General features: G+C 45.3%; 1 protein-coding gene across 7 annotated transcripts in view; it reads left to right on the top strand.

The window, feature by feature from the left end:
* Positions 1 to 19,343, top strand: part of LOC306972487 (zinc finger protein 521-like) — a 124,146-nt gene that overhangs the window by 79,498 nt on the left and 25,305 nt on the right. For 2 of the 7 annotated variants that reach the window (XM_079569128.1, XM_079569127.1), the window contains exon 7: positions 11,307 to 11,503. The exons of the other annotated variants lie outside the window; for them this stretch is intronic. In XM_079569128.1, coding sequence (XP_079425254.1) covers positions 11,307 to 11,485 — 179 coding nt within the window. In that variant the 3' untranslated portion in view covers positions 11,486 to 11,503. Of the gene's footprint in view, positions 1 to 11,306; positions 11,504 to 19,343 lie in introns of those variants that run through there. 7 annotated transcript variants of the gene reach the window in all.

Genomic DNA, 19,343 nt, shown 5'->3' with positions numbered 1-19,343 from the left:
TTTTTTATGCTCCACCTGGTTTCCCCGGGGGAGCGGAGCCGCTGGGACGCCGGAGGCAGGTGAATTGCTCTTAATGCAAGGCACTGAATCACTGGGCCAACAGCACGAGGGAGGTGCCCAGGGAGAGGAAGCGGATCTGCTGAAAGACTGGCACGGACTGGAGCGACCCGAGAGCCCGCTGTGGCAGAGGACCAGGCTCTGCTTAGCATCACTCATGCTCATACCTGCTTATTACACTCGACACTACGGACAGCGTTTGATGCCACTGTGCCTCGGGAGCTATAGCCACTATGATAAAAGTCCATATTTATCCATATACTTTCCACATTGTAATGCCATTTTAGGGATGGAAGAATAATTGTTGCAATGTTGTAAGATAGGGCCAACAATTATAACTCACAATATGTTGATATAGACACGTTTGCCAATAAGGCCGATGGGGATCAATGTCTTTTTTATGTAATATTATGTTATTATATTAATTTGGTCTGGTAATTTATTGTTGGCTTGGAGAGATCTTGCCGCATGTAGCCAGATGCACCGTGTCCAGCTGCTCTGGCAAACCAGTCTCCACAGCAGCTTGTAGTCACCGAAATGTTTCTTCACTGTAACATCATTAGCAGTGGAACAGAATTGCACCTCTCTGTCCTTTCATTTTTGGAATAGAGAAATCAGGGGCGCGTTGTTTACACATTCATGGTAGCGGGCATCTGACCACGAGCTTGATCTTCAAATCCTCAAAAGCCGCGAAACAGACCGTCGTCACATTCATCTTAATTATTTGTCAGGCTCTTCAAACTTTTTTTTCCCGTCGATTCTTGGAGGAGTGACCGCGAGGACAGGGTCAGGTGCCCTGCGTTTTTGGCTCGCGCTGCACACGTCCCGCGCGGTGTGGCCCGCTCTCTCCCCGCCTGCACCTGTCCCCGGCACCGTGCCAGAGGTCTTAGGTCAGGGGTTCGCCGCGGGGGGTCGTCAAGGTCAAAAGGTTTTATCACACTCCGAGGGGTCCATCACTCAGACCCTACGCAGTCTGCGCGCGCCCGCCATGTCCAGTTTACTCTCTTCCCCGCGCTTTTTTTTTTCTAATCCTTCCAAATGGCTCAAGCGAAAACTCCTGACAGCAGCGAGAGAAACAAACTGTGGGGAGTGCAGCTCTATAAGCCATCAGCTGGAGATTTCACTTTGAAAAGATTCCGTGCCCTTTCCACCAATCAGAGAGCCCCGCCAGAGTCCAGGCCCCCAGACCGCATGCCCCCGTGACCCTGCCAGCGGTTGTTGCTTTATTTTGTTTGGGGGATTTTTTTTTCTTTTTTTCTCTCTTTTCCAGAGGATGCCTCGGTTTTGACAGGTCAGGCAGCAGCAGGGTTTTGGATGAGGTCTTTAGTGAGGGAGGACTTTTTTGCGGCTTGTCCGAGGATAATAAGGAGCAAAGTTTCAGTGTGTTCGCGGACACATGTGGAAAACGCAGCGAAGAGAGGGGCCATTCATGCAAAGTCAATTCCGTCTTCGCCGACAGAAATATGGCCGTACCAGTGTTTATGCAGCTGTGCCCGCTGATCGAATTACAGACGCGCTCTCCCCCACTGGCCCACGCCAGGAGTCACAGGGGAAGGAAGGGCTGTATCGCAGAGAACTAGCTTTTGCGGACCCCTTTAATGTGTCTGCTTTTGATTGGTTATCGCGTAATTGTACCCGATGAAGTAGTCACTTAACTCTCACCCCTTTTTGAAGTAACTGTAACTTTTCCTCGGCTCCTCCGTCAGCTCCATGTGCTAGTTGTGGTATCATTGCGCTGTAACCCACCTATAGCTGGGAGTAATTGGGCCAAAGCCGCAGTTCTCTCTGGGTCAGAGGAAGGGTTGTCATGTGAAGGCCGCTGGGGGTAAGCAGAGAGCCCATGTCCCGGGAGGAGGCGTACTAACCGTCATGCTGTAGCAGCGTTCTGACAGACTACAGGGAGCGAACCCGCCGCGTCGAGCCTGTCAGCCGTGCCAGCAGCGCGGACTGATCGCTCTGCCATCCGCTGGGACTGCATTACCGAAGCCTTTCCTCTGCCTCTGTTTTAGTTTTTGGGGCGGGGAGGGCAGGGTTAGAGTAGAGCGTGAGGGGTGTGGAGGGGTATAATTGAGTGCACACAGGGAGCTGCGTCTCTCTATCTTATGATTTGGAGGTGAAGACAAGCGCCCTCGGGGGCCCCCTGTCAGAGCGTTTGGGCGCACTCTGTGCAGACTTCAATAAAAACACACAAAAAGAATTCCCCCACAAGGGCGCCCAGCTGAAGTGCTGACGCCGATGTAAAAGATCCCGTTTGTGTGAATCATTTAGTACACGACCCTGACAATAACAGGAAGCCCCCCCTCCGTCCTCTTCATTGTGAAGAAATGAGAATTGCAAGAAGCGCAGAGAAACCCATAATGATTTTGTTCACACACTCTTTCACACATGGATCACATATACATTTCAGGTACCGCCACCTCACACCTCTCTCTTCCTTGAACCATTTCCTGCCACGACAAATGTCAGACTCACTTACTTTGGAGAGTTTCTCTCCTGTAACGGGAGCTTGGCTGGTGGATGTGCAGTGGGAGAGCAGTGCTTGAGAGCATCAGCAGCAGATATTTGTGTGAAAGTAACAGAATTGTTTGAAGGTGTTGTCACAAGCTCACAGGTTCCTGCTGTGTGCGTTCACCGGAGGGAAATGGCGCCTTCTCAGCCCTTTTGTCTCTTCCCTCCCCATTGTTGTGTTTAAACTTATTTCTCTGTTTAGTTGTTATCACTTTTACTGTGGTTAAGATCCGCAGCATGCCTGTTTTTGTGGGTTTTGACAGAGGGGGTCGGTGTTGTAGTCGGAGTTAAAATTAGAGGAGATGCTTTTGCGCGCCACTCGGAGACATGTCATCTCGTGGAGGCGGTGGGGAGTCTGTCAGTCACAGCCATGGTGCGTTTTAATCATGGCTGTCCCACTTGGTGCAGTGCTGACGGTTAGAGTGAGGGTTCCCTCCCCTGGACAATACCACCACGCTCTCACACTATCGCGCTCTCTGAAGTCAGACGCAGCCGCCGCCTTTAAGAAATATGAGACGATTCTTCCTCAAGTTAATCCTGCAAATTCAATGGGGGAATCAAACCGACGTCTGGCGAATTTGACGATGTATCACAAGTGCGTTTGAAGGTTCGTGTGATCTTTAAGATAGATGTGACAGCTGGAAGGAGATTGGCAACAAAATAGCTGGAGTTTGTCACGAGAACGAAAGGATGGGATAATCAAAACCAGCGACATCTTAGGAGCCTAATGAGCGAGGGCTCCCCCCAAGCGAGCAGCAATAATAGCATTTTGTAATTCTATAGCCGCTTTAATAATACTCCAAGGGAATTTCAGTCAACGTGTCTTTGTTATGTGAAGTAGGTTATGCTTTATATCTATCATAAGGCTGCAGAAAACTAGAAGCACATTGGACCTATCCCGCAATGATACAAATGTGCCTGAATGTGGAGTATTGAAGGAGAAGTTCCAAAATTCTGGGAATTGTACTTCAGGAAGTTACTTAAGCATAAGATTGAAGACTATGTGCGATGTTTAGTTCATGACGTTTTGTCCACTTGGAAGCTGGAGATAAATAACTACAACTTTGCAGCGCTCCCTTCACTTTTCACACGCATATTCATTCATAAATATTGACATGTTTGGTATCTACGTGTAGCACGAAAGGCGATGACGATAATCAGGCAGATGCGAGGACGTTATAAAACTTAAAGGCCCGTTTTTTTCTTTTCCTCAATATCTCCACTTAAGTTGCTCCTATAGACTCCACACATTGCAGTCTTGCTTTCAACAATATTTAGATGTATTTATTTTTTTGTCAGTGTAAATTAAGCTAGGTGTCTTTTGTCTACAGACTGGATTCACTTCACAAATAGCTCATTCAAAAACTAAACAAGATCCTAAATCCCCCAAATCTTTAACTATATATCAACAAAGTAAAACCTTCAATTTAAAACTGACTCTATCCAATATTCAGATTTCGTCTCTGAAAAACATAGGACATTTTGGCTTCTTTTGTGCTTACATTGTTTTTATGAAAACTTGGCAATACTTTTTTTTTTCCTCATTTATTCTCGAGCTAAAGTTTCAAATTGATATCACTGAATCATTTACTTTCCCTATACACCTGCAGTGTTTACACCTAAATCCAATCGTCATTCACAATACTTTCTTTCACAAATGCTGCGCCATGACCCTACGAGGACGCAGAGAATCTATAAAGTAAAACCCACACATTCACTATCCAAAGAACTGTTTCAACTTCTCCTGGACTCTAATATAGCTCCTGTAACCTCCGCCGGAGCACTCTGTCTGCGGGCCTCTCCAGAGAACTGTCCTCCCCTCTCTTCCTCTCAGAGTGTGTTAATGGACAAGTGGTCTCTCTGACTGAAAAGACCACAGTGTAGCACCGATAAGGAGCATTCTCCACTTATGTCCTCTCTGTCTCTCCGCTCCATCTGTATGTGCTGGAGTTAAATACAGATGTCGGAGCGCGGCCCGGGCAGAGGGAGGCGATGGTGTCCTTACAGAGGGCTGGAAGATAACTTGTAGGCTGGATTTGTGTTGAGCCGTCAAACTCACTGTTGCTAATACACCGCACTGAACTCTTTTACATAATCCATATTTTATGATGCAACTAACTTTAAACTGATGGGAGATGGATGCAGTCTAGTCACCATGGGTAAAAAGACTCTTAAACACAAAAACAGCCATGATGCATAATGTATATTAGCAATTAGAGTCATTTTCGCTGAATCTCGCAGCATTATCTCGCGGAAGTAGACAGATAGATGTTGCAGAGGATGGACTTCATCATGCGCCTCCTCCTAATAGCCTCACTTACTCATGGCAAAAGGATGGTAAATGAAAATTGAGCTTTACCCATAAGTACGTTAAATATTCCTAGCTGCCCCTGAGCAATTAGTCCGGCGGTGGCCTTCTTTGTCCACCCAGCCATTGTGTTCTTTGTGCTGGCGTTTCTCCTGCACCTCCGCGCTCTCCTCTCTCCCTTCGTCGAGACGCCCACGGAGAGATCCAAGGGCTCCGAGTGTAACCCACAGTTGGTTTAAGTGTAATGAAATGTATGTCATGTCTCAGCACCCCCCTCGCGGCCCCCAGATAGCGGCTGCCTTTGACAGCGTGGGCCTCGCGCGGCTTCTCTCGCGCTGATCTTTAGCCCCTATAGGTCCCACTGACTGTTTCAGGACGTCCCCGCTTCGTCCCGATGTGGACTCGAGCGCTCATGCACTTACAGTAAGCGAGGGGCAAACAAGGCAGATATGAGGAGGCGTTGGACAGTCGTAGTCCAAAGGGAAAATCCTACTGCAATCAAAGTAGCATCTACTCTTTTAACACTTTTAATGGTGTTTTATGAGGAGGAAATGGCATTGGCGACTAATTATATAAAATATTGATGTTACACTTTATTTTACACTACCTTGCTACAAACAAAATTTTGTACAATGTATCTGCTTTGTAACAATCAGCATGGAGCCTTTACTTTTGATCACGGTGGTCGGTGTTGAAGGTTTTCTCCGCTGACGGAAACTCTTACCAGAAAACCTACAAAACAATTGATCCTGGAGCATTGTAGAGACCACCGTCAAAAGTAAAGGCGCCATGCTGACCACTCACACAGCCACTGCGTCACTACAAGGTCAAATATGCACAAATATCAACTTTTTTTCCGCATAAAAATGCAAAAAAATGCACCTACATATTTTTTTTATTTAACCCATTTTAACCAGGAATGTTCCACTGAGATTTCAGAATCTCTTCAGAGGAACCAAAGGGTTTATAATATAATCTACTATGACGCATTTTTAATTGTAAACAGGGCCAGAACACTGCCTTAACATAAGCAATCCATGTCGCTTAAGGATTAGCCACAATAACAAATTATGCATCAGAATAGCTTTGTCAGCTGATAATCCGTGGACAACAGGTTCATAATGTTTGCTTATAAAACAGTTAAGAGTTTAGATGATAAGCTATTTGCAGCACTTAACAAAATCAGCAGAAAAGTTTCATTGTGAATTGTTGTTTTATGCTGAAGATGACCAGGAATGATGTGCAAAAACACTGTGAAATGAAACTAGAATGATAACGGCACTATTTTTCAAACTTCATCGATCCATAATTAAAGTGCAGCAAACATCAAAATCCTAACTACAAAACTGCATGTGCATCTTGAATATGTCGTAAGCAGAAGTGTGGGCTGAGGCTGTGTGTCAGGTAAAGCATTTTCTTTCTTCTTTTAAAGGCCTAATAGAAACTATGGCAACAGAAGTCAGGTGTGTTTTGCACAAAAGGCACCAAGCTGAGCCGTTCCAGATGAGGCACATTCAAATTTGAGCCAGCGCTATAGGCCTGTGTCACTACTGTTTCCTATCTGTTTATTCATCTTACATTCAATCTCTATGTAAATGAGACATAGGAGATCAGGCCCGGAGATGTGCCGAGAATTTTGTTTATTTCATTTGGATTTTTTTTCCCTTTAAGATAGCCTATTCCAAAACACAATGAGGAGGAGCTGGTCTTTCTAGTTTGGATCTGTAGATCCTTTTGAACCATCAGACAAATCTGCAGCCACTTCCACAGCCTGTCTCCAAACATACGTGTCCAAAACATTAGACGGTGCGTGTGAGGGAGGGGAGGGGTCCCAGCGTGTGTGCGTACACCGCTGTCTGTTCCCCGCTCTCGTCAGGCCAGCAGGGTGCGCCATTCCAATTTACCCATCAGGCCCCAGAGGCGGGGGGTAAGACGCAAGGGGGCACCGCCACTGCCGGAGACTTCACATTCGAGGGACACGAGATTACCAGGCGGGGGCCCCCCTGTGTGGAAATGATGAGGGAGGAAGACTGTTGGGGGACGGTGGGGGCAGAGGCGGGAGAGATTGTGTGTGTGTGAGTGTGTTGGGGTGGGGAGGGGGGTTGCTCCATAGCACCCTGGAATCCGTGGACTTTTTTTTTCTTTTTGTGTTTTGTGCGGGGAAGGGCTGCCAAGTTGCACATCTGTTTGACACCAGGCGCAGTGGTATGGCAGGCAGGCGCTGTCGGGCCTCATTCACTTCTCCCCGCTCCCAAAGACAAGAGACAAGTGGTGCTCAAAGTTTTCACACCGAGCGCCATCTCGGAAAATATTTGGCTTTGCGTGTGTTGTCAGTGAGGGCTAACGCTAGCTTAAAACTGGGCTAAAGCAAGCCTCAACCGGTGTGGCTTTTTATGTATCTCCCAAAGCAGCCTATGATCTACCATTTTGTACAAATACCACATTTCTGACTCCCTGGTGACAAGAAGTAAAGGGCTTTTTTTTTTTTTTGCCTTGTACACATGCAACTTTATATCTGGGCTAATTGCTTCAACATGTTATGTCTGAGGTTCGCTCAAATTGCCACATTAGGGTTGTTGACTTTGACACTTTGCATGTTGACATTGGATTTTGTTGTTCCCCAAGTGCTGCAGTGGTGCTTGCAAAACTCTCTCTGCAGAAGGAAAACAATTCAACACGGGAACTTAAATCACCCCAAGTTTCTCCTTTCCCAATCTTGAAACTAAATTTTCCATAGCTGAATGTGAAATCTCGTTAACCCATTCGCCTTCTTCCTCATCTGCGTGAGTGTTTGACCCAACTTCCCACACCATCCTACCTGTGAGACAATAGATACAGACGTCATCTTTGGAATTAATTGTATGTCATGTTAGAAGTGACCAGAGGGAGGAAATAAAGTCAAGAAATAAATTAACTGTCTCCCATTTCTGCGCCATTACTTTAAAGGAATAGGCCACCGTTTTTCCATACTGAGATATGTTCTTACCTTAGCTTAGATGAGTTATTGCATACCTGTTCCTGAGGTGTTATTACGCTTTACACTATAGTACCCCTTTAAATCCACCTAGAAAATCAACACGTGACTATACTTGGATCTACTCACGTAACCAAATTTAAATTGGGGAAACGTGGAAGAGCTTGGTCGCTTCTAACATCACCCCTGTTTGGCCCCATAGAGGAGAGGAGGAGAAGCTAAATTCTAACAACATCTTTGGTCTTTTTTGCGTGACTGAGGGCACACACAAAGAGCAGACAGGTACGCATCAACTCATCGAAGCTCCCCCTGGTGTCTCTGGCCAGAAAACTACACTTGCAGCTTTCTCTGCTCCGACCCAGCGCACCAATACACACTAATGGAATACGAAGAAGAAGCTAGCAGGCTATCGGGCAAAGCTAGCTGCGGGCTAGCACCACTTAAACAGTATTTACAGCCAAATTTGAGTGAAAAAAAATGACATCCATTGTGTAATTGAATGTACAATATCCCTCTCTCCCTTCGTCTTTTCTGTCAGCGTAATATATACTCTTACGGACAATTAATGAGTAAAAAACCACAACATGCTACGACACCTGCTTTAACAAATGCTGACCTATGAATATATTTTCTTCTAAATTACAATACCGAGATATGGAGAGGGGCAAAGTGGTTCAATAGCCCATAAAGACTTAAAAAAAAAAAACAGACAATGCTAACCAGGAAGCTATGTTGGCTTCATGCTATATTTGCTAACGTTAGAAGCGAGTGCCGTCTTTCGCTTCTACTGAACAATTTCCTGTGAAAACATCCACACTGACCCGATTGACTTTATCGGTGTGTGATCAATTTGTAAAAAGTCCACCAGAAAACGGTTCAAATCAGGGGAAATTATGATTCCTATACGCTACCTCTATTTACACTACAATGGAAGCACTGTAAAGCGATTTAGCCATCCGAATCAACGCCGGCCTATACTGTGAGTGTGAGCCAGACCCTGCAGCCTGTTGAGCAGACGGGACATTCCACTTTGTATAACTCACTCCATACTCCTGCGCCGCTGCCATCACTTAATTATATGCAGGTGTTTTCCCTTCACGAGTCCTTTTGTGCGTTGCTGTGGATCTAATAAAAAGAAATATACGTAAGTCTGAGTTCATAAAGCCAGACAGAGCAAAGAGAAGAGAGAAGGGGGGAAGAAGAAGAAAAAAAAAGAGGGGCGAACCGGAGAGTGCAGGAAGTGGCTGAATGTGCTGCGTGAAGCAAATTATTGCCCCCATGTAGATTCATCAGTTCTCCCTGCTGGATTAAGGAAGGGCCTTTCTAATGAAGTTCGCCCCGTCAAAATGAAGGGACTAATTCTGATTTAGCTGAGGTAATGAACTTCCCCTCTCCTACTGAGAGCAGCACCATGGGGCGACGGGAGAGGGCCAGACAGCGGGGAGGGAGGGGAGGGGCGGCGGCGGCTAGGGTAGAGTAGGGTAGGGGTAAGGGAGAGTGGCACACCGGGGCGACCAGACAGGAGAAGGGAGAGGGACACGTGGACAGCGAGATGGAAGGCATAGGTGGGGGGGAGGGAAAAAAAGGGGAAAAAATTATGCAAAACGCCTGTCTCGTATTTGCTGAGATGTATTAAATTTCCTGTGTTATATAAAATTATGCTAATGTCCCGCGGCCCGCTGTGAGTGGCGGCTTGCTGGTCCTGAGCATGCGTGGCTGGCCGCTACACGGAGCGCGCTCAGTGGGACTCGGCTTTTCTATTAAGGAAAACCTCTAGACACCTGATGATGAATTCTCCCTCACCAAATGTTCCCCCCGTTTTCTTCTTCTTCTTCTTTTTTTTTTTTTTTTACTGTGCGTGTGTGTGGAAAATATGAGCGCTTTTCTAAATGACTTTGGAGAGCCCGGCGTGGTGCGATGAGCGGGGGGCTGAGGAGGTAGGAGGGATGGGATAGAGGTAGCGCGGGGGGGGGGGGGGGGTGCGTCGGTCTCCCTCTGCACCAGGCTGAGGGAGTCAATTAAGGGGAGCGCTGATAATTGTACGCCGCAGAACGCAAGGGCTGGCTAATTGTACACTGCTCCACGCCGCGAGTCCGACCGCGGGGCCCGATCCTTTGTGTGCGCCGGACCCCTTCGGAGCTCATCCTTCAGGCCGACAATGCCGCGGACGGGGCCGGGCAGGTGCCGTAATTAACTTTTTACATCCAGGCCACTCATTCTGTGGAGACGTGAAAGAGAGATCCAGGTTATGTTCACGCCTATAGTTTCCCTCTCGACTTATAGCTCCTCGCGGTCTGTGCGCGTTTACAATGCCGCTCACTGGTTCTCGAACTCTGGCCGGCGTGTACCGTTAGTGTGCTGCCATCTTGGTTTACTCTTGACTTAAAGTGATAGTCTGTCAGATTGTAGAGTGGAGGAGAGAGAGACAGAAATGTACAAGTAAACACTCAAGCTCCCTCCCCCTCCGCTCCGGATTGGACCTCCTGGTTTTCTGTGCACAGGATTGACGGGCTGGTTCACGGGAAAACTCGTCCCATTGGTCAAAGTTATGACACAGCGAAATCTGAAAAGAAGACTCTTAAAGGCACTTTACCTTGATTTTTTCTTCCTAGTAATAGAAGAAATTTGTTTGGCTCTCCTTTAGTATAGTGTAAACATAGACATTTGTGGGGAAGACAGTGTGAATCTAATTATAAAGCATTTGAATCGATTTCATAAACTTGCAGGCGAGTTTTTTAGCGTTTCTGTGAAAGTGACCCTAAGAAGTGACCCTGCATGTTGTGAAATGTGTCGATAAACGAGGATGCTAGAAATATGTCAGAAAAGTTAGGAATGAGTTTGGACCCGGCCTTTAAAGGAACAGGCCACCGTTTTTCCATGCTGAGATATGTTCTTACCTGAGCTTAGACGAGTTGATACGTACCTGTCTGGTCTTTGTGTGTGCCAGTGGAAGAGCGTGGTCGCTTCCAACTTCACCCCCGTTTGGAGCTATAGGAATACATTGGGAGAGGCCAAATGCTAACAACATGTTTGGTCGTTTTGCGTGACTGAGGGCACACACAAAGACCAGACAGGTACGCATCAACTCGTCTTAGCTCAGGTAAGAACATATCTCAGTATGTAAAAACGGAGGCCTGTTCCTTTAAGTGGTTATTTTTTAGATTTTTCTCTCTCATCATAAAAATCCATGTTTCAATGGATGATTATTATCCAAAATAATAATCACCATATAAAGGCTCACACTTGTATTGCGCTTTCCAATCCTGTGTTACTACAATAATCATTATTCATTCACGCCATACTCTTTGGTGTTAAGCTACTATTGTAGCCACAGCTGGCCTTGGGGCAGACGCATGGAAGCAAGTCTGTGCCATCGGCCCCTCCCACCACCACCACCAACCACTCACTCACTCACTCACCGCATTCATTCTGGCCTATTGTACATGTTTTTTGTGGTAGAAGAAACCCAAGTACCTGGAGGAAACCTACGCAGGCACGGGGAGAACAGGAAAACTCCACACAGACAGACCCCCACCATCTGGGGATCGAACCCGGGACCGTCTAGCTGTGAAGCACGAGCACTAACCGCTGTACCACCGTGCCACCCATATGGTCAGTTCCTTTGTGGAAGATACTAACCTCAACTCGCAAAACAAATCCTATAGTCAATTCTTTACTCTATTAGCAGTTTGTTTGCTAGAAATAAATAAAAATTGTGCTGTTCACAGTTAAAATCTTTTCATTTATTTATTTTTACCCGACTAATTCCGTCTGTACCAGCTTAGTGTAGATTGTCTTCCCTCTTCTGAACAACTTTTCCTGCAAAGTTGAGGTGCAGTCACTTGACCTTCTTTTCCCTGCAGACGTGAAAAGACCAACAGTTAAGAATAGGCATGAACTGTGAGGAGTAAATGAGTGCTTTCTGTCCGGAGTGATGTTTGTGTGGCTGTAGGGGGTTTGTCCCTCGTGGGCCTCTGTACCTGCCTACACACACCATTCGCTAACAAGTCTTTGTTGTGCTTGGATTTCTCGCTTTTTCTGGTCTCTTCCGTGACCCGCACCGACTTCCTTTGACCGCATTTTGGCCATCGCCGCTCTAAGCACGGCACTCGCAAAAACAAAAGCAAAAAAAAAAAGATAAAAATCCAAATACCGAAGCATCACAGTTTTCTTACTGCGCTCTAGCATCTTCTTTTAGTTCCCCTATGGCAATGTACAATGTTTTGTCTAAAAATACAAATTCAGAAATTCACCAAGCAGTTCTAGGACATAAAAACAGACTGTTATTTCAGTGTCTTTTCTTCGAAGCGGAATCGATATACAGTAAAAAAAAACAGCAGATCTTTACACATTTGACATTATTCATAGCAGTAGTACAGACTAACAGTGCCGCCGTTTTGCATTTAACTTCTACCTGGAGCAATTCATCACGTGTAATTACCAAAAACAAAGAATTTGGTGGACCTTTGCCAAGTGCTGATATGTCAGGTGGAAATGTCTGTTGTGTGCGCTCATGCTTGGGAACCGAGAACAGAGAAAGGCGCCCGCGTGTTTGCACCCCTCCTCGCTTTGTGCTCTCCAAAAGGTGTTCTAGCCGACTAAACCTTTTGTAACGGCCATCCAAGCGTTGCGCATGTTTATCTGGACACGGAACCTGCCCGGTCCCCTGCGTACATCATGCTCGCAGGAAGAAGAGGGAGGGAGGAGAGAGGAATGGGGGGGGGGGGGTAGTAAATGTAGGCGTGCTCTTCTTTTGACTCTTTTGCTCCAAACTGCCTGTGTGTGTGTAAGGGAGCATCACCATTACTGACATGTCACTGGCAACAATCTGAACCCGGCTCTCCGTTCGGGGGTCCCCGTGGAGGCAGGGAACACTGGAGTGCAGACCTTGACATGGAGGAGCACACACTTTAGTCAGTCTTGAGTCTTTTTTGTTTGTTTGTGTGTGTGTGAATTCTTACATCCGCGTCATGCTGCTTTGCTTCCCCAATCTTTTTGATTTTACAAGTTGCATGTCCCAGAGGCGGAAAGTGACCCGATGCCTCCAAATATTGTCTCATACTATTTCAAAATATTGTCTCTCACTACTACGGCTGGGTACCGTTAAATGATACGCGCATGGTATCGGTTTAGGTACTACTTGCCTCAAAGGGAGGTATACCATCTTATCTGGCAACACAAGCTAATGGGTCATCACATACATATATACGACCAATGCTCAGCCTCAAAGACCAAACTAATGATGACAGTTTAATCAAAATCAAAATCAAATCAAATTTAAAAGTCCAGTTGAAGTAGTTTTTTCTAAAGCATTTATACTACTGGTATCGAAAAAAGTATCACAAAGAAATATATAATCTTTTGTTTTTCAGATCTATGTTTTGATGCTGTTGGTCATCAAAATTTAAAAGAAAAAAAAGTGGAAGACAAGTTGAAAAAAAGAAAAATTTGATAAGATGCTGGGGAAAAAACTGGCACAATTTGGGGCAAAATTTGGGGGGGAAAATAGGTGGGAAAATGTAGGAAAATCTGTGAACTGGGAAAAATTGAGACAAAATAAAGATAAAAAATTTGGGGGCAAAATGAAGAAAATAAATTGGGGTGATGTAGGAAAAAAACTGACAATTTGGGGGGGGAAAACATGTAGGAAATTGGGGGAAACAGTGGAAAAATTGGGGAAATTTTAGGGGGAAAGAAAAAGAAAGTGTTTTTTCTGCCCATTTGTAGCTGCAAGAGGTTTCTTGGTTTTACCTCAAACAAATGATACACATGCAAAAGAAATTAAATGGAAGGAAAATCGGTATCGAAAACCTAGTATCGTTAATACATCGGCATCAATAAAAATATATTGATGCCCAGCCCTATTTACTACTTAAAGAGACTAGATGCAAGTTGGTCATTTTTATACTCACTACTGCCACCTCAGGTCTTATGAGTAACTGCAGCTTCTATATTAAGCTCGTGCATGACGGCACTTCGGACCCGAATTTAACAACTTTTTAAATGACAGGGCAGGATTTTAGAGACAGTTGTGGTGAACAGGTCTGGGCTCATTCTACACATTAGGACATTGCTGGAACATGTAGGGGGAGGAAAATACGTAATATTAACATTTTAAACTCTGTATAGTCCCTTTAACAAATCTCCTTGTTTTGTTTTCCACACACTTGACATATAATGGGCTCGAGTGGTGCAGTGGGTTACGCTTTTGCCCACTAACACAGTGTAGTAGGTTTCCGTTACCTGACTCCATTGACGTCCTGTATTCCTCTCCTGCTCTCACGCTGCTTTGCTTTCCCCATCTTATTTCTGATTTTATTAGGCTGAACCGGAGCGTGTTTCCATCACACATTAACGCCATGATAGAATGGGGTGAATTTTTACAAGGTGCCGTGATTAAATCTCGTACTTTAATTTTCGGCATTTCGCACTTGATTCGCTCTGTCCTTTCCGAACTGTCGGGGGCAGGAGATAGATATTAGCGATGTTCCCCGCAGGCTGTGCTTCTCCAATCAGCCCGTGGTCCTGGGGGAGTCCATCCCTCTGCGCCGCCGCCACCTACCACCTTCCCGGCCCCATTTGCCTCATTCGGAGGCGCCTAATGGGCTTCTGCGGTATCTTTGCCAAAAAATGAGTTTGTTTGCTGATGTTTTTTGTACCTCACGCGAGCGGAGGTGGAGTCAATTTGTATTCAGCCATAATTCCCTGGGCCTTAATCACTCTGATTTCTCCCCCATTATCTGTTAATGGATAGTTCCCACAGAGAGGAGACACAAGTAAACCCACCTACTGTTTACAGGCCTGAAGCTGTGTCTACTCCATAGAATCTTATATACAGAGCAAACTAACCAAAACGTCTCAACATCTGCTGGGGGATTGGAAAAGAGGCACGAGATGCTGTTCAAGGGGCTTGGTAGGTTTGGGGGGAATCTGAATAAACAACACACATGCTCACGTCTGGAACAGGAAAAGCATCAATCTATACGTAAATATTTGAGAAGCTTTCAGGTCACGGGTAAATGCTCTGTGTATAAACCACTCACTATTAAAGTGTGATTTCGTTACCTCTGAACACCCGCCTTAACCGAGCACATTTTCTCTAGTTCGGCTTTACCCAAATCTAAAGGCTTCTTGGAAAAAATAGCGACAACGACGAGATGAAAATAAGGGTGAAAAACGCACTAAAAAAAGCATCAAAAGAGCAACAAAGAGTGAGGAAAAAGCAACACAATGTGGCAAAATAGGCAACAAAAAACGCAACAAAACAGGTGACGATAAAGTGATGAAAAAGCAACAAAACAGGCAACAAAAAACTAAACAAAAACGGGACAGAAGCGTAACAAAACAATCGACAAAAAAGCAACAAAAACGTGATGAAGAAGCAACAAAAACTTGACAAAACAGGCGTCAAGAAAGTGTTTAAAAAGCAACAAAACAGGCGACAATAAAGTGATGAAAAAGCAACAAAAACGTGATGAAAAAGCAACAAAAACATGACAAAACAGATCACAAAAACATGACAAAAGCGCAACAAATCAAGTAAACAAAACAGGCCACAAAAACAAGTGACAATAAAGCAACAAAAACGTGATGAAAAAGCAAGAAAAATATGACAAAATCGTTACAAAACAGGCGACAATAAAGCAACAAAAATATGACAAAGGTATAACAAAACAGGCAACAAAAAGTGATGAAAGAACAACAAAAAAGCGGCGATAACACAAGGAAGTGTTGTCGGTCTTAGCCTTCAAATGAGGCGTGGCTTTGACCTATAGCCTGTAAGCTCCAGTCAAGAAGCTTTTAGATTTGGTAAAGCCAAAAAAGTGAGCTCGGTTAAGAGGTTGATATACTGAGGTTAGTATCTTTACACATTTTTGGATGTACTTCATTGTTGTCAAAATATATGCCTAGTTTGGTCTAATCGATCATATTAAGTGTTTACTCTGGATAGTGATTTGTGGGGCACTTAAATGGATGTGTAATGACAGCATGATAACTCACGCTATGATGGGGGGGGGGGGGGGGAACATGGCTTCACTTGTAAACGATCGGTACACCCAACAGCTTTAGAGTCCAAAATCCTTCTAGGCCCACAAATATTTAGCAGACCTATCCCTCCTGCTAAATATGCTCACTCTGTTCTCCCCGCTGCCTACATTTAGAGGTGCTTTGATGGATGCCCTTAATATCATTTGTTAGAGCGCTGCCGGTGTGCCACAAACTTCCTCTGGAGTAACTTTCAAACAGTCATTCACTTTGCCCCAGAGAGGAGTGTAAATCTAAGCATCTACCGCTTTAGACCTGCTGCCAAAGCGCCGCGCTAAATTCTGTTTTACTGCTCCTAAGTACAAGTGTAAAGGAGGGGTGTTAATAGTGGATTGGCCAATATAGTGAAGGGCTCATTAGACCTTTTGCTTGAAATCTTGCGTTGAGGTAAGCTGAAGGAAGGGGAAAGGAATTGGTGCAGGTTTTTGGTGCACTTTCTGTATCAGGAAGGTCAAAAACAATTATTGATTATTAAATGACCAAGCGTTACTAAGAAAGTGTTCAAATTGTAGCCTCCGTTACATAAAGAGCCCTCTCAACTGCGTCCCAAACAACCCTCATCCGAACTCCAGCCCTGATGAAACTAAAAAGGTACATCCAGTAGAAATAAAACCTTTTTTTTTTTTTTCATCTTTTAAGCGCACATTTCTCCACTCTCCATCCCCTGCCGTCCACCTGGGAGTGATATTAGCCGTTTGTGTTTTAAGAAGCTTGTGGAATACATAAACTATGAGCTTGCAGGAACGCAGGGGGAAGACCCTACGGATATGCAGATGCTGGTGTCAGGGATGCTTAGAAGGGAGCAGGCATGGGGACGGGCCACTCATCTGAAGGATTTGACTCCTGGGGTGCGTGGGGTAGACAGGTCGGTGGCAGTAGAAAAAGATTCCCAATAAACAAGCTAGTCAGTTATGTTTACCGATGGGTGCAGCGCGTAGACGTCGCTTCCAACTGGAGTCGCAGCGATGTTTATTGAAGATGTAGAGTGAGGTAGCGACGTCGGCAGTGCTAGGAAGGGATAGCTTCATTGCGAAGGAATTTGGGGCCAGAGCTTTGAGAGCGGCCGAGGTGGCTGATGGTTTCGCTGCTGCGGTGGAAATGGTGTGGAGGGCGAAAATGCATTTGTAAGAACGACTTGTGACGTGTCATTGATTGAACTTTGTGGGGATAAAACCAAGAAAAGATGAACAGATGAGTGTGAACTTCGATCCAAAATCCTTATAATACAACCCAGCCCAGTTAACGACTTTGAAAACCTATCAATAAACTTGTAGTACACCCTACACCGACGGATTCAACCGCTAATGGCGTCCTGTACGAGCGGCATAACCCGGAATAAAGGAAATATTGAGACTACGGGAGAGGAGGATGAGGACAGGCTGAGGGCTTACTGTCCCTGATGGCCCTGTAACTTTATCCCAGACACAGAGGGGTGGGGGCTCGTCATGGCCACTGCTGATTGGTCGGGTCCAGGTTAGCAACAGGAAGTGACCTCAGCCCACAGGGACAGACGGAGAGAAAGAGAGAGAGATGGGGAGAGGTGCTATAGGGGCCTGTGCTGCGCTGACTTCCTCCCTTGGCTCTCGCTAAGCAGGAGAGGGGCTGCCAGGCTGGTTCCAGTCAGAGGCAGGCCCACATTACAAAGCTCCATGAAGACACTTCCTCCCATGTGACTCTGCACTTTTACACCTTCTGCACACCGGTGTATTCCTGTATGTCTGGATCAGCAGCCACCTTGTTAAAAGTGCACGGTGACGAAAAGGAAACGCGCTAATGTTTTATCACCTGCGAGGATGTTTTTCATACGGCTTCAACGGCCTTTTGTAAGCCTGCAGATGGCCGAATGACTTCTGTTCTTTGTTAGTGCTCACAGGTCATAGTGTAAAGGTCTCAGGTTCAATTCCTGGGCCTCGTGGGGCTTTTCTCCCCAAAAGACAAAAGAGCGATGAAAACATCAGTTTTGTAGGCCTTAGCTTTCAAATGAGGCGTCACACTGGCCACTAGGCTGTAAGCTGTTCAGTCAAGAAGCGTTTAGATTTGGGTAAAGTTAAACTTGAGAAAAGGCGCTCAGTTCAGGCGGGGGGTAAGAGGTTAAAGGTGCACTATGCAATTTATTATGTAAAATAAATAAGTTGATATTAAAACGTACTTGACTTTTCAGTGACCTTGTGGATGCTTGGGATGTTAGCATAGCGCCTTAACTTACTATCACGACGCTCCAGGGTCAATAGTTCTTTAGGTTTTCAATGCTGACTGAATAGTATCCATAGTTACATATAACTTCCATTCGGAAAACCTACCAGAAATCCTAAAGAGCCACTGGGATGGGAAGTAAAGGCGCTAAGCTAACTAAGCTGGGTCACTGGAAGGTCAATTACGCACTAATATGAACTCTTTTTTTGTCCATAAAAAGTTGCATAGTGCACCTTTAAGTATTTTTTGACACAAACATAGCTGATCGTTTCATGTCCAAAGGTATATCTCCGAATTATTTATCATTATTAATTAACTTCACTCACTGGAAAGCACTTGCTTTACCCCTTAACAAGACAATTGCAGTGGTCTACCCTATTTCCAGAAACCATTTTTTATTTGCCAAAACTAAATTAGGCCAAATGCGACTGTCAGTCTGCCGTACAAAATGCATTAATCACAATTAGTCTGAACCTCTAAAGGAAGAGCGCAGCTTTTATTTGTTAAAACTAAATATAATTGTGTGGCACACTTTTCCGGCGCACTTGCCATTTGCCTTGTTTTTGTTCATTTCCACTGCACCTGCTTACAGACTACATAAACGCGCAGACGCATGCAAGTACGAGGTCAGCAGGCAGGTGCACTGTGATCTGCATAATGTAGCCCGGCTCTGCCTCCTCTGGGACGGTCCTGTGCAGTGAGGTCAAACGCAGGGGTGGATGAGCATTATGGGATAGGTGCAAGGCACTAACTCGAGCGCTGATCAAAAGAGCGCGCTGACCGATCGCGCACATGTCGGCTGCTGCGGCGGCTCATCTGTCAAACGCGCGGTCGCACATGGACGCGTCCACCACTTTCAAATGGCACAAGGTGTTTGTCGGTGGCTTTTGTGAGATTGTCACAGGGGGGAAATGTTTTTTTTGGACAACATTTAAATGGTCCAAAAAGGGCAAAACAAAGTGGAAGTCTGTGGAAATGCCTGGTGTGTTTAAGCCCTTTGTCTGGCACGGATTTAAAGCCCCACTGCAGAACATTCCAGGATTCATTTTGCGTTTTACAACAGAAAAACATGCATAGACTAGTCCTGTAGCTATGGATAAACCTCACAATGAAATTAGCACTTGGTCTGGAGAAAGGTTCAATCCCTACATCCAGTGGAAATGTTATCATCCACATAGGCATATTACAAACTTGAATTTTAAAGCAGTACTAAGTAACTTGTTTACCTTAATAAATCCTTTCCATAGCTAGTCCCTC

The sequence above is a fragment of the Gobius niger genome, assembly GCF_951799975.1.
Source record: "Gobius niger genome assembly, chromosome: 13".
NCBI lineage: Eukaryota > Metazoa > Chordata > Actinopteri > Gobiiformes > Gobiidae > Gobius > Gobius niger.
The sequence above is the reverse complement of the archived record's forward strand: the minus strand, read 5'-3'. Positions and strand labels throughout refer to the sequence as shown.